We start from the raw sequence: 10,324 nt of genomic DNA on the forward strand, positions 1-10,324 counted from the left end.
ATTATTCTCTCACTGCATAAACATGTAACTTTTATTTTGTAACTTTGACAACCATGTGCTCCTTGATTCTGCAGACATGTATCACATTTTTACATCAACTTGGTGGGATGTAGTCTCATTAACCAGCGCTTCTCTTGTCTCCTGATGACAAATGGCAGCTAGATTAGGGCTCTGTGATTTGACAGACATCGCAGCTCTGCCTACATTGAGAACCAGAGCAGCCAATGACATTGTGGATTTAAACCAGACGCCTGTGTGACCAAACCAATGAGAGCGGAGCTGCTTTGTTTCCCTGCCTGCCTCTGCGCCTGACGCTGAATGGCTCTGTTTTGTGCGCACATGTGACCACAGAAGGCGCTTGCTGCTATTTAAACACCATCGATTGGGTCCTGAAGTGGACAGCTCCCCACGCAGATAAACAACCCCAAAACAAAACACAATGGCTCTTCTTGCTGCTTGTTTCGGAAGCTATGAAAGCGTCACTCTTTTGAGCACTGAATGAAGATCTCCATATCTCTCCAACACCGCATCATCTCTGAACATTTACGGACTCGTTTTAGACACCGTGATCTTCACGCAAATGGCAGTTAGACGGATGTTATGACACCTGTAGCTGAATCTGGATCACAATCTCAGAAAAAAGGGGGAGGTTGGATTGTTTCACGTCCATTTGCATCCGTCCTGCAGGAGACGGGGCTGTTTGATCTCCGAGTGGGGAAGCGCAAAGGTAACCTAAAGCCATTTAGGCTGGGGACGCATTAATTTCTAAGCCGCTCTCTGTGCCTGCTTGCACACAGGACGGAGCATGGATAGATAGGAATTTTCTCTGACTAGTGCGTTGAGTGGATTTGTAGAGAGGGGGGTGTGCGCCCGTTGAAACCAAACTGAGGACAGTGGTTCAAGCTTCGTTACTCATAGCTCGCTATTTCTTTCCAAGCTTCCTTTATTTGTTATTTCATATTTTCTAAGGAGCATATACATTATTTTTTAAACCGCGATGGGGAAAGAGGAGTGCAAAACAATGCTGGACGCGTTGAACAAAGTGACCGCCTGCTACAGGCATCTGGTCATCGCCCTCGGAAGCACCTCCGACTCGCAGAACCTGCGAGAGGAGCTTAAGAGGACCCGCAAAAAGGCCCAGGAGCTGGCCGTGGCCAACAGGACTAAACTGACCTCTCTGCTCAAAGACAAGACCATCAGCAAAGAGGACCGGGCCGAGTACGAGCGCCTATGGGTGCTGTTCTCGAGCAGCATGGAGATCCTGGAGGTGGACATGAAAAGGTCCCTGGAGATAGGGCAGGAATTCCCCCTCAAGGTGCCGACGAGACACCTCATCCAGACGGGGATGACCGGCAGCACCACCACGGTGGCGGCCCGGGCCATGAGCGTGCAGAACATGAAGTACGAGGCGGACAGTAACATCGACACGGCGGACCTCAAAGACCTGCAGTCCGAGATCTCCCAGGTCACCCAGATGATGGAGGAGATGGAGATGAAGGTGCAGGTGGCGCCGTGGGCCGTCGAGGCGAAGCAGGAGGCAGGCGCCGAGCTCAAGTCCAACATGAGTGTAGGAAATTCCTCCGTGGGTGTCATCTCCATCTGCGAAGAGGAGCCCAAAGAAGAGGACGGTGGAGGCGGCAGAAGTAGTAGTTTTGCGTCCATCTGCGCCTTGTTTGTGTTCTTTGTCATCGTTGCAGTCGCTTTAGTTCTTGGGTATTTGGTCATCAACATGTCCTGAGCTGTCTAACCTGCAGACCACCCCGAAGGACATCTTGCAAGGCTGACCACGAAGCGCCACCGTGGGTAAGAGACGGCAGCTCCACAAGACAAGAGAAAGAGGGCTAGAGGGTCTGAAAAATTGTGGACGCATTATTGATATTTCTCGGATTTGTGAATGTATTGGACAGAGTTAAGGAGTTGCACTATAGTTTTTTTTTTTTTTTAAACGGTACTAGAACATTGTAGGCAGTGTGTGTGATTCGGAGAGAATGTGGCACAAAAAGTATTTTGAGGGGGCAATGGGTGATGTATTTTTGGAGGAGGGACAAAAAGTCATAAAATTACGTGACAGCGTCTGGCCATCAGGATAATACAAACAACACGTAATCCAAATGGATTAGTGGAAAAGATCAAGTAAATGTAGCCTATTGTTAAGTATTCCCCTTGCTGTTTCTGATGATTGATGTTTTAAATGTATGATTTCAAGTCAGATGTGGTCAAACTAGCACAGGACAATCTAGTCCGAAATACAAGGTCGTGTTGTATGGAAACTAATAGCAGAGCGAGCACTCCAGTTAATCTTTGCTCCTCACATCACTCTGGTTGGATGTGATCAAATCAGCACTCTTCTACACTCCTGTCAGCACAGTTTTAATTCATCATAGCCAAATTATAGTAGGCCTGCATCTTACTTCATCGCATCAAATCACAATGTGCTTCATGAGAGCCTTGGGACCAGTTTTTGAATAATACACCCGTTCACTGCTCATGTACCTTTTCCGGGTTTTCTTCTTGAATGTAAACATTGCAACATGTGAATAGAAGGTTTGTACACAGTCTACTGCTGTCAGATAATGTACATACAATCAAGTATATTTATTATAATAAAACTTTGAAACACACTTGAACATGTGCTTGTAGTTTGAAGAAATGCAGGTGCTTTGTAAACAATGAGATGAGTTGAATGTTACTTTCTGCTGTGCGTGAGGCTTTTGTTAGATTTGTGCTGTTTGAGGTAAATTTACTGCTGTTAAATGAAACAAAAGACAGGCCTAGTCACTAGAAAGACAGAAATGCACACAACTGTCAGATCTATTTTAGGTAGAGGATTAGTATCTTACACGTAACCACTTTGGGGTTTAAAATAGTGTTTGATTCAAAATAGACCAGAGACTAAGACATGCTTTAACTCCCTAATGGTTTTATGTTTTAAGAGTCTTTGAAGGTATTTCTGGAAATGCACATAGGTGAGCTGGGGGCTCTACACAGGTGGCTGTGCGCTCAGGGTGGGTGGTTGTTGGGACAGTTGACCTGGGCCCTGCACGGACATATACAGGTTCAAAAGAATCAATACAGAACAGTGTAATGTCAGATAAGAAAAGTTTCAAGTTTAAAGGTCGCATCCTTAAAAGGTGGTGAGGCTTAAAGTAATAACCTTAATGAGATGATAGTTGTTCACACAACATAAGTCTAACTGCATTTTGTACTTGGCATTGCAAACGTGACCTCATTTCATAAAATAAGAAACAGGTAAAAGAAAATTATACAATATTGTGTTGTGAAGTTTGACTCTCATCCACTCAGAGCATTTTTTAAGCACATTTGGCCAGTACTGATGAAAAAATATTAAAGGGAAAAGTTCAAAATATGTCAATTGTAAACACTACAAACGGAGGTTCAAAGTTTGACATTTTTGTATATTCTGTAAACACATTTCTCAAGGGTATTGATGATTTTTGTAATTGATCAATATTGTCCATCTTTATAGTAAACTATTTTGTTTGTGTTGTAAGCTATTTTGTTTTGCAGATGCTAAAACAAAAGTAATATAATGTGCTGCATAAGAAGCATAACAGTGACTTCAGCATAATTTCATAAACCACACCTATTATGACAGACAGCAGAGATGCACGACAATTTAAACCAACATTTGTTTACATAATTTTACAAATACATTGGTTGAATTGGTGCTTTGATGTGAAAAGCCAGTTTAATTGCCTGCAGCTCAACAGTTGCACATCAAATGAGCTCTAAATTGACTCTAATGATCACCTCCTCCACTCTTGAGGAGGTTCTCCAGTAATTGTATCTGCTAAAAAGACCCTCCGGCATTTAAAGTCTATTCAGTCTTGGTTGCAGGCTGAATGCAGTGATCTCAAAGGATCAAACTTAATTACAGCTACCCTCCTCTCTTAAGCAGAGGCCCGACTCCTCGTGAGAGTATTGGATTGCAAAATTTACATTTTCTTATGTGAAAAAAAGCCTGTGGGGGTATTAAAGTTACAGAGTAAGATAGCGACCAATTATGATATTAAATGTTAATTCAGCAGAGTACTTTTTCTCTTTTCCTGTGTTTTCTCTTTTCTTCTCAGCCTCTCATTAACATTAAACATGAAACATTAAAAGAAATTGCACAAAAAAAGAAAAAAGCTGAAATGCAAGAGAACGAGAAAAGTCGAGAGTATTTTTGGCAGGACGTTGATGCATGAAAATCAGTGGCACGCTGTGTGCAGACACATCCGATTCACAGCGGGCTTTCTAAAGTCTTGTTTATCCTTGTTGTCATTTCAGAAGCACTAAGCTCTGCTAACAGTGAGTCATGATCCTCAAGTCTCTTCAAAATTCACAGCAGACTTGCATTGTCATCCACAGATCCAAAAATAAAAAAAGCCATCAATTAAATATGGGGAAGAAAAGGGAGATTAAAATAGTGGACGAGGTAAAGCCTCCCCAAATGCTTTAACATTTCTCCCACATGTTTCAAGAGGAAGAGGAATGTTCCTGCAGCATGCAACTGTGTTTCAGGCATCTCGACATAATTTTGTGTCAATCTCTGTCACCCGAGATGCTCCTTAAAATAATCATGCCATTAAAGTAATAGAATGCCTCATTAGGAATACACATTCAAAGGTGAATAAATCAAATACGTTTTTTTTTTTTACTTAAGCATTACGGAGTCATTCATTTGCTTCACTTTGTCACTTGGAAACGAATACACTGAACAGAGTGGTTCACAGAGAGGTGAGCTACACACTTGGCAGAGATAGACCACTGCATCATCACTTCATCTGGACTTGCATGGTGGGTTTCCAAGGCTGTGGGTTGCCATAGAAACCCTCAACAGACTCTGCAAACGGCACAGAAGGGTTGAGCAGCGTTATTTCAACTCACCCCCTCTCTGCCACCACCATCTTACACACATCACTCTGAGGCAGAAGGAGACGAGGTGTGAGGATGGAGGAGGGCAGCGCCAATAAGAAGACACAACCTCAGCATCTTTTATCGCGCTGACCTGTTATAGTGCGTGTCATCAGTTTAGGAGAAACTGTTTCTGTCAGGTCAGGTCAGAGTGACTTAAAGCTACCTGGCTACAATGGGCACCAACATTATGATGCAAACATTTTGTTGATGTGAAGATTTAGATGTAATTTTGATAATATATATATATATATACACATAACTTTTTGATGTTGTTTATTCACTTCTCTTCCTGATTCAGCCTCTTCCAGCTAATTTTGCTCATCTCAGCAGTTCACTGGTCAGTCACATCTGAAGTGCACTTAGTGGTTTTGGGAGAGCTGGTGACAAAAAATAAGAAATTATGGTTTGCAAAACTGCATTTTTAGAATTAGAATTCTAAATATTTGTCACCACCGATTTGACTCATATTTAATTCAGCCCATTGACGATACGGATCACAAACCATCACATGCACAAATCACCTAAAAGCAGGTTGAGACAGCATGAGTGAAAAGTTCGAATCAATAATGAATAAACTGATTGGTTTATTAAAAAATACATTTTTAAATGGCAGACACAGGGTACAACCCATTTGACAAAGATTATATCTCAGGAGTCATTAATTTGCCATGATCGACGCTGCAGAGAGAGGAAGACACCCAAAGGAGAAGAGGTGGGTCCTGCAGCGCCTTCACCACTGACAAATGCACTCCTACTGAAAGGGACCGCCATAACACACAGGCACAGACATACAGTCATGTTCGCATCACTTCAGAGAAGCTGACTGACATTCATTTCCCACAGACTTAACGCAAACCTTAAAGGAAGCCTAGTTTAAGGATTTTCCCCACAATACATGGTAAACAGATTTATGTTGCATGAACATGGGTAATTCAAGTACACATGTATACACACACGCGCGCGCACGCACACGCACACACACCTATGTATCTATGTTCAAGTTACATTTCACAACTTGAGGGGACGGTGTGTGTGTGTGTGTGTGGCAGGACCAATCGGAATCTAACAACAAATTATAGTGAACTTTTCTTTACTTCGGACAGGTGAGCTGGAGTCTGATCTGTTTTTTTAAAGCCAAACATATTTTTATGACAAGTTCTCTCACAAATATTTTTCTTTTTCACAATCTCACAGCAGGCTGTTGGCAGTGCTTACATTTTTGTGCATAACAAAATATGGCAATAGGTACCCAGGTAACAATAAAAAACAGGCTATTGTACAATATGTTGCTGCAGCTAGAAAAATTATCTTTACACGTACACACAATTTTAATTGTGTAGGAAATCATAAATAAAAAGATTTTGTCAGCAACACACTCAGGACCTTTGATCTGATTAAGATTATCGAGTTATTTTGGGTGGGCATATATATTGTGTTACGGGACTTTCTGGATGAGGTCGTCCACGTTAATGCAGCTGCATGACACAACAAGTAAGAATACATAAGGCAAAATAAATAAGATGTGCTTTTAGTCGTCCATCTTCAAAACATTTTGGTTTCACCACGGCCAAACGAAAATCCACCGTTGCATACTTAAATAGACGATAGAGCAATTACCACCACGGTTTTATTTTCTTAAGTCCTTTGCATTGCGGTCGAGTAAAAGTGGTTGGAGAAGGACTTATCATTTTTTGGACTGTTCGACCACGGCCAGTCAGATGATTCTCTTTAAATGACAGCAGAAAAGAGTAACTGGGTAAAACCTAAAAATACTAAAAGTGCTGTGTATAATAAAGGCATTAGAAATCAGTTCATGTTTGTCAATTATAAAGTAATCTGATGATGATGATGACTATGACATAACTGTTTAATAATATTTAAGTATAAAATATAAACTTTGATTGTGTGTGCAGATGAGTTGAAGTTACCAAGCAGGTCAAAGCTGACTTTTTGAGTCATGTGACAAGGCGTGCTCCACAAGAGGGAGCAGGTGGTTGTACTTAGGCGTGATGGTGATCTGTAGCCTTGTGGTGTACGGATCTAAGATCACTATGCGGTGCAGGGCAGAATCGTCCTGAGCGTCCTTCTGTTGATGGTCTGCGCTCTTATCAGCCTCGTCCTCACCTGAAGTGCCCAATGGATAAAGTTTGTCACCTGGAGCGAGCAGAGATTTCAGGAGAAAATAGCAGACAGAGAAGAGTTAATCTCTCATAAGCATTCAGGGTTAAATATGCGCGATTGACTCAAAATAAACTTTAGAGAGGGCACTTTCTTTCATCACAATGTGGATGCTCTAAATATAGGACTGCGGACAGACTTTATGATCATTTCATGGCAACGACCGAATTGCTTTGATATTATTGAACACTGAAAAATGCCTTTTCTTTCTGTACCTACGGACACAAATCGTTTAATGTTTCCCATCCATAGGCTGTGCTTCAGCAGCCCACCCACATGGATAAACTCAATCTGTGAAAGTTTATCTTAATTTTACATTCAAATAATTTATTTCACTCTTTTCAAACTAGTTTTTGGCCTCAAACCTGTCTCAGAGTTGGTGTGCTGCAGAGACTGGAGGCTTCTCCGTGTGCAGCCTCTTAGCTAGCATCAACTGATAGTCTGCCAGTGAATTGTTTATCGGACATATGTAAATTACAGCTATAGAAAATAACCTCGGTAACACTACCCCTCTAAGCCGCATGAGCCACTGCATGGACATCAGTCAGGCGCCATCAGACAAGTAAATTCTGCTTTACAGCTGGTACGGACGTGCATAAGATGAGACATAGTAAACAAACAGCACCTGGCAGCAGCGATACGGCGTGATCCTCTTTTAAAGAAACAACAGGCAGCCACTGTTCGCAGCCCTCTGTGGCACGCTGGTGGGCAAAGTTGTGGAGGTCGTTTAGCAAAGGGAAGCGGCACATGCGGCTGAGCTCGTAGAACTGGGGAGGCGCGATCCACAACTCCTGGGCCTGGTAGCTCTGCAGGACCTCTGAGGGTGTGGACCACTGAAACGCATCAGAGAAAGCAGGGTTTAACATCATACGGGAGTGTTTATTTCTTTTGGTTTGGGACATCATCAACCAGCACTAAATACTGTAGTATCTGTACATTTGATCAGCCATTACAGAAAAGACACCAGCAAGAGTTGCTGTTTTTAATTAAAAAAAAATATGAACACTATTCATCAAAGTGATCTTTACACTTGTTTATTGTGTGTTTTGTCTCTTGTTTTGACAAATTACACAAAAATAAAATTGTAAAGGACATAAGCATGATCACATGTACTGTCTGCTTTTTCTTTTCTTATCCATTGGGTTATTAACAATATCATAATGTCTGTGTTATTAAGATGATCACAATATTTCCTTTTAAAAATATAAACGTTAACGTTAATACCAGTATATTGTGACACTCCTTATTCAGACATATTTTCAAAGCTGGCACACCGGTCCTTTTGCATTGGACCTATTTGATCCAGTTCAAATCACTGCATGTGCTTTTAAATCCTGTCTGCACACCTGTGTGCTTGAGTCCCCCGAACTATCTGTACACGTAGAGACACACACAAGCCAACTTGATGTAAATCACCTGAAAGCGCACAATTTCCTTCTCATCTTGGAGTGTGTGCGGGATGTCCTGCAAGCAGCAGATGAAGAAAGCTGTGTCAAACCTCTTCACCCCGTACCGGCCGACTGGAGTCAGCCAGTTGCCCCACTCATGTAATGCCCATATGTTGGGCAACACCTCCAACTCTCTGCAGAGCCGGATGAAGTTGGAGGGGCTTTGGTTCACCAGAGTCCTCCACTTGGTGAGCTCACTACCGCACAGCTCATTCACTTTGTAATGTTCACTGCTGGCACACGTATCCTCTAACAAACGTTTCTCCTCCGTTTTAGACACAACCAGCAGCACACCAGACTCCTCAAACGTCTCCCTCAGGGCGCAGATCCGGAGGGCGACCTCTCCCGGGATAGAAGAGCCGAGTTTCAGTCGGTCAGTAGCAAATATTGGGGGTCTGGTCTCCAGCGCCTGAGTGACACTCCTTAAACCAAAAGTGGGGGAGTGACTGAACGATTTGAAAATGTCCAGCCAGTCGCTCGAAAAGTCCGAGGAGTCCACCATGCCTCCGGGAAACACATACGCATTGGGCATGAATCCGCTTTTTCCGCTTCTTTTTAGAAGCAACACGTCGTAATCAAAGCGAGACCTGTGCGGCAGGTGTGACCGCCCGTGGCCGCTGCACTGCGGTGAACCTGAAGCTGCGGCGCTCAGCGGTGTCCTCGACGATAAACTGTCCGCGCCGAGCTTGCGTCCCGCGGCTAAAATGAGAGTGGCCGCCTCCTTCCAGTGCTTCAGATGGGTGTTCATCCTGAAACTTACCGGCGTGTTTTCACAGTTTTACCTCAATGCCTCTGGAGGTTTTCCGTCTCTGGTCGTTCAGTCAGCTGCCTCGCGACATTTGTTTTGGTGGAAGTGATGTAAACGGAGGAGGGGAGAGGGGGGGGGGGGGACACGGGCTGCTGCCGCCACCTACAGACCGGAAGACCTGCAGAGACGAGGGCGTCAGCCAAAAATATTTTTCTTTAATTCTTTGGTTTCTTACGCCAAGAAACTGAAGTGGATTGGCTGATCACGTCTGACGTTACGGTGAGCGTATTGCGTCACTTCCTGTCTACAAACGTCGAGACTGGCGTGACTTCTCTCTGCTATTTCAGCTGCTTTTCCTTGAATTATACGCATCTTAACTCTCTCTACACTTCTTGAAACAAACAAGAAACGTAGTTAGGGCTCTGGGGGCCGGGGTCATATCATTAGAATCGCGGCTGTGCACCATGCTGAATAACCAGCCAGCTGTAGGAGCTGGTCTGATCCGGAGAGACGGCATCCATCCTACTTTGGATGGCGCAGCTCTTCTTTCCAGAAATATGGCTATGTCTCTTAACAGCCCTAAAACCTGACATCCCAGGGTTGAGGCCAGGACGCAGAGCTCCTCTGCAGCTTCTTTGGAGCTGTCACTCACCCAAAACATTCAACATCCTATAGAGGTTGTGTCTGTACCCAGACCACCTATATTTAAAAAAAAAAAAAACTCAAGAAAATATGTATCAATAAAAATGTAATAAAATTGATCCTACCAAATTAATGGATCAAAAAAATCTGACAATTAAAAGTGGACTATTAAATGTCAGATCTCTCGTCTAAATCTCTGTTCGTAAATGACTTGATAACTGATCATCAGATTGATTTACTCTGTCTCACAGAGACCTGGCTGGAACAGGAAGAATATGTTAGTATTAATGAAGCAACTCCTCCCAGTCATATTAATTATCATATTCCTAGAGATTCAGGCCAGAGTGGCAGCAATCTTCCACTCAAGTTTATCAATTAATCCAATGTA

At 43.0% G+C, this 10,324-nt stretch overlaps 2 protein-coding genes across 3 annotated transcripts; one reads left to right on the plus strand and one right to left on the minus strand.

Annotated features, from left to right (window-relative positions):
* The first annotated feature begins 330 nt into the window (after positions 1-330).
* LOC138618203 (regulator of G-protein signaling 9-binding protein) lies at positions 331-4,593 on the plus strand. Its single transcript, XM_069693788.1, has one exon. The coding sequence runs from the start codon at positions 998-1,000 to the stop codon at positions 1,736-1,738; it is 741 nt and encodes a 246-aa protein (XP_069549889.1). The 5' UTR covers positions 331-997; the 3' UTR covers positions 1,739-4,593.
* Positions 4,594-5,208: 615 nt separating this feature from the next.
* nudt19 (nudix (nucleoside diphosphate linked moiety X)-type motif 19) lies at positions 5,209-9,388 on the minus strand. Of its 2 annotated transcripts, XM_069693790.1 has the most exons (4): positions 8,515-9,388; positions 7,724-7,931; positions 6,849-7,074; positions 5,209-5,297 (listed from the first exon to the last, which is right to left on the minus strand). In XM_069693790.1, the coding sequence occupies exons 1-3, from the start codon at positions 9,292-9,294 to the stop codon at positions 6,857-6,859; spliced, it is 1,206 nt and encodes a 401-aa protein (XP_069549891.1). In that variant the 5' UTR covers positions 9,295-9,388; the 3' UTR covers positions 5,209-5,297; positions 6,849-6,856. The 2 variants fall into 2 exon arrangements, with proteins under 2 accessions (XP_069549891.1, XP_069549890.1); XM_069693789.1 differs by lacking the exon at positions 5,209-5,297 and having other exon boundaries at positions 5,485-7,074.
* Between the last annotated feature and the right edge of the window lie 936 nt (positions 9,389-10,324).

The sequence above is a fragment of the Brachyistius frenatus genome, unplaced genomic scaffold, assembly GCF_029030835.1.
Source record: "Brachyistius frenatus isolate BFR_SWC_R1_liver_20210118 unplaced genomic scaffold, ASM2903083v1 Contig_15, whole genome shotgun sequence".
Classification (NCBI taxonomy): Eukaryota; Metazoa; Chordata; class Actinopteri; family Embiotocidae; genus Brachyistius; species Brachyistius frenatus.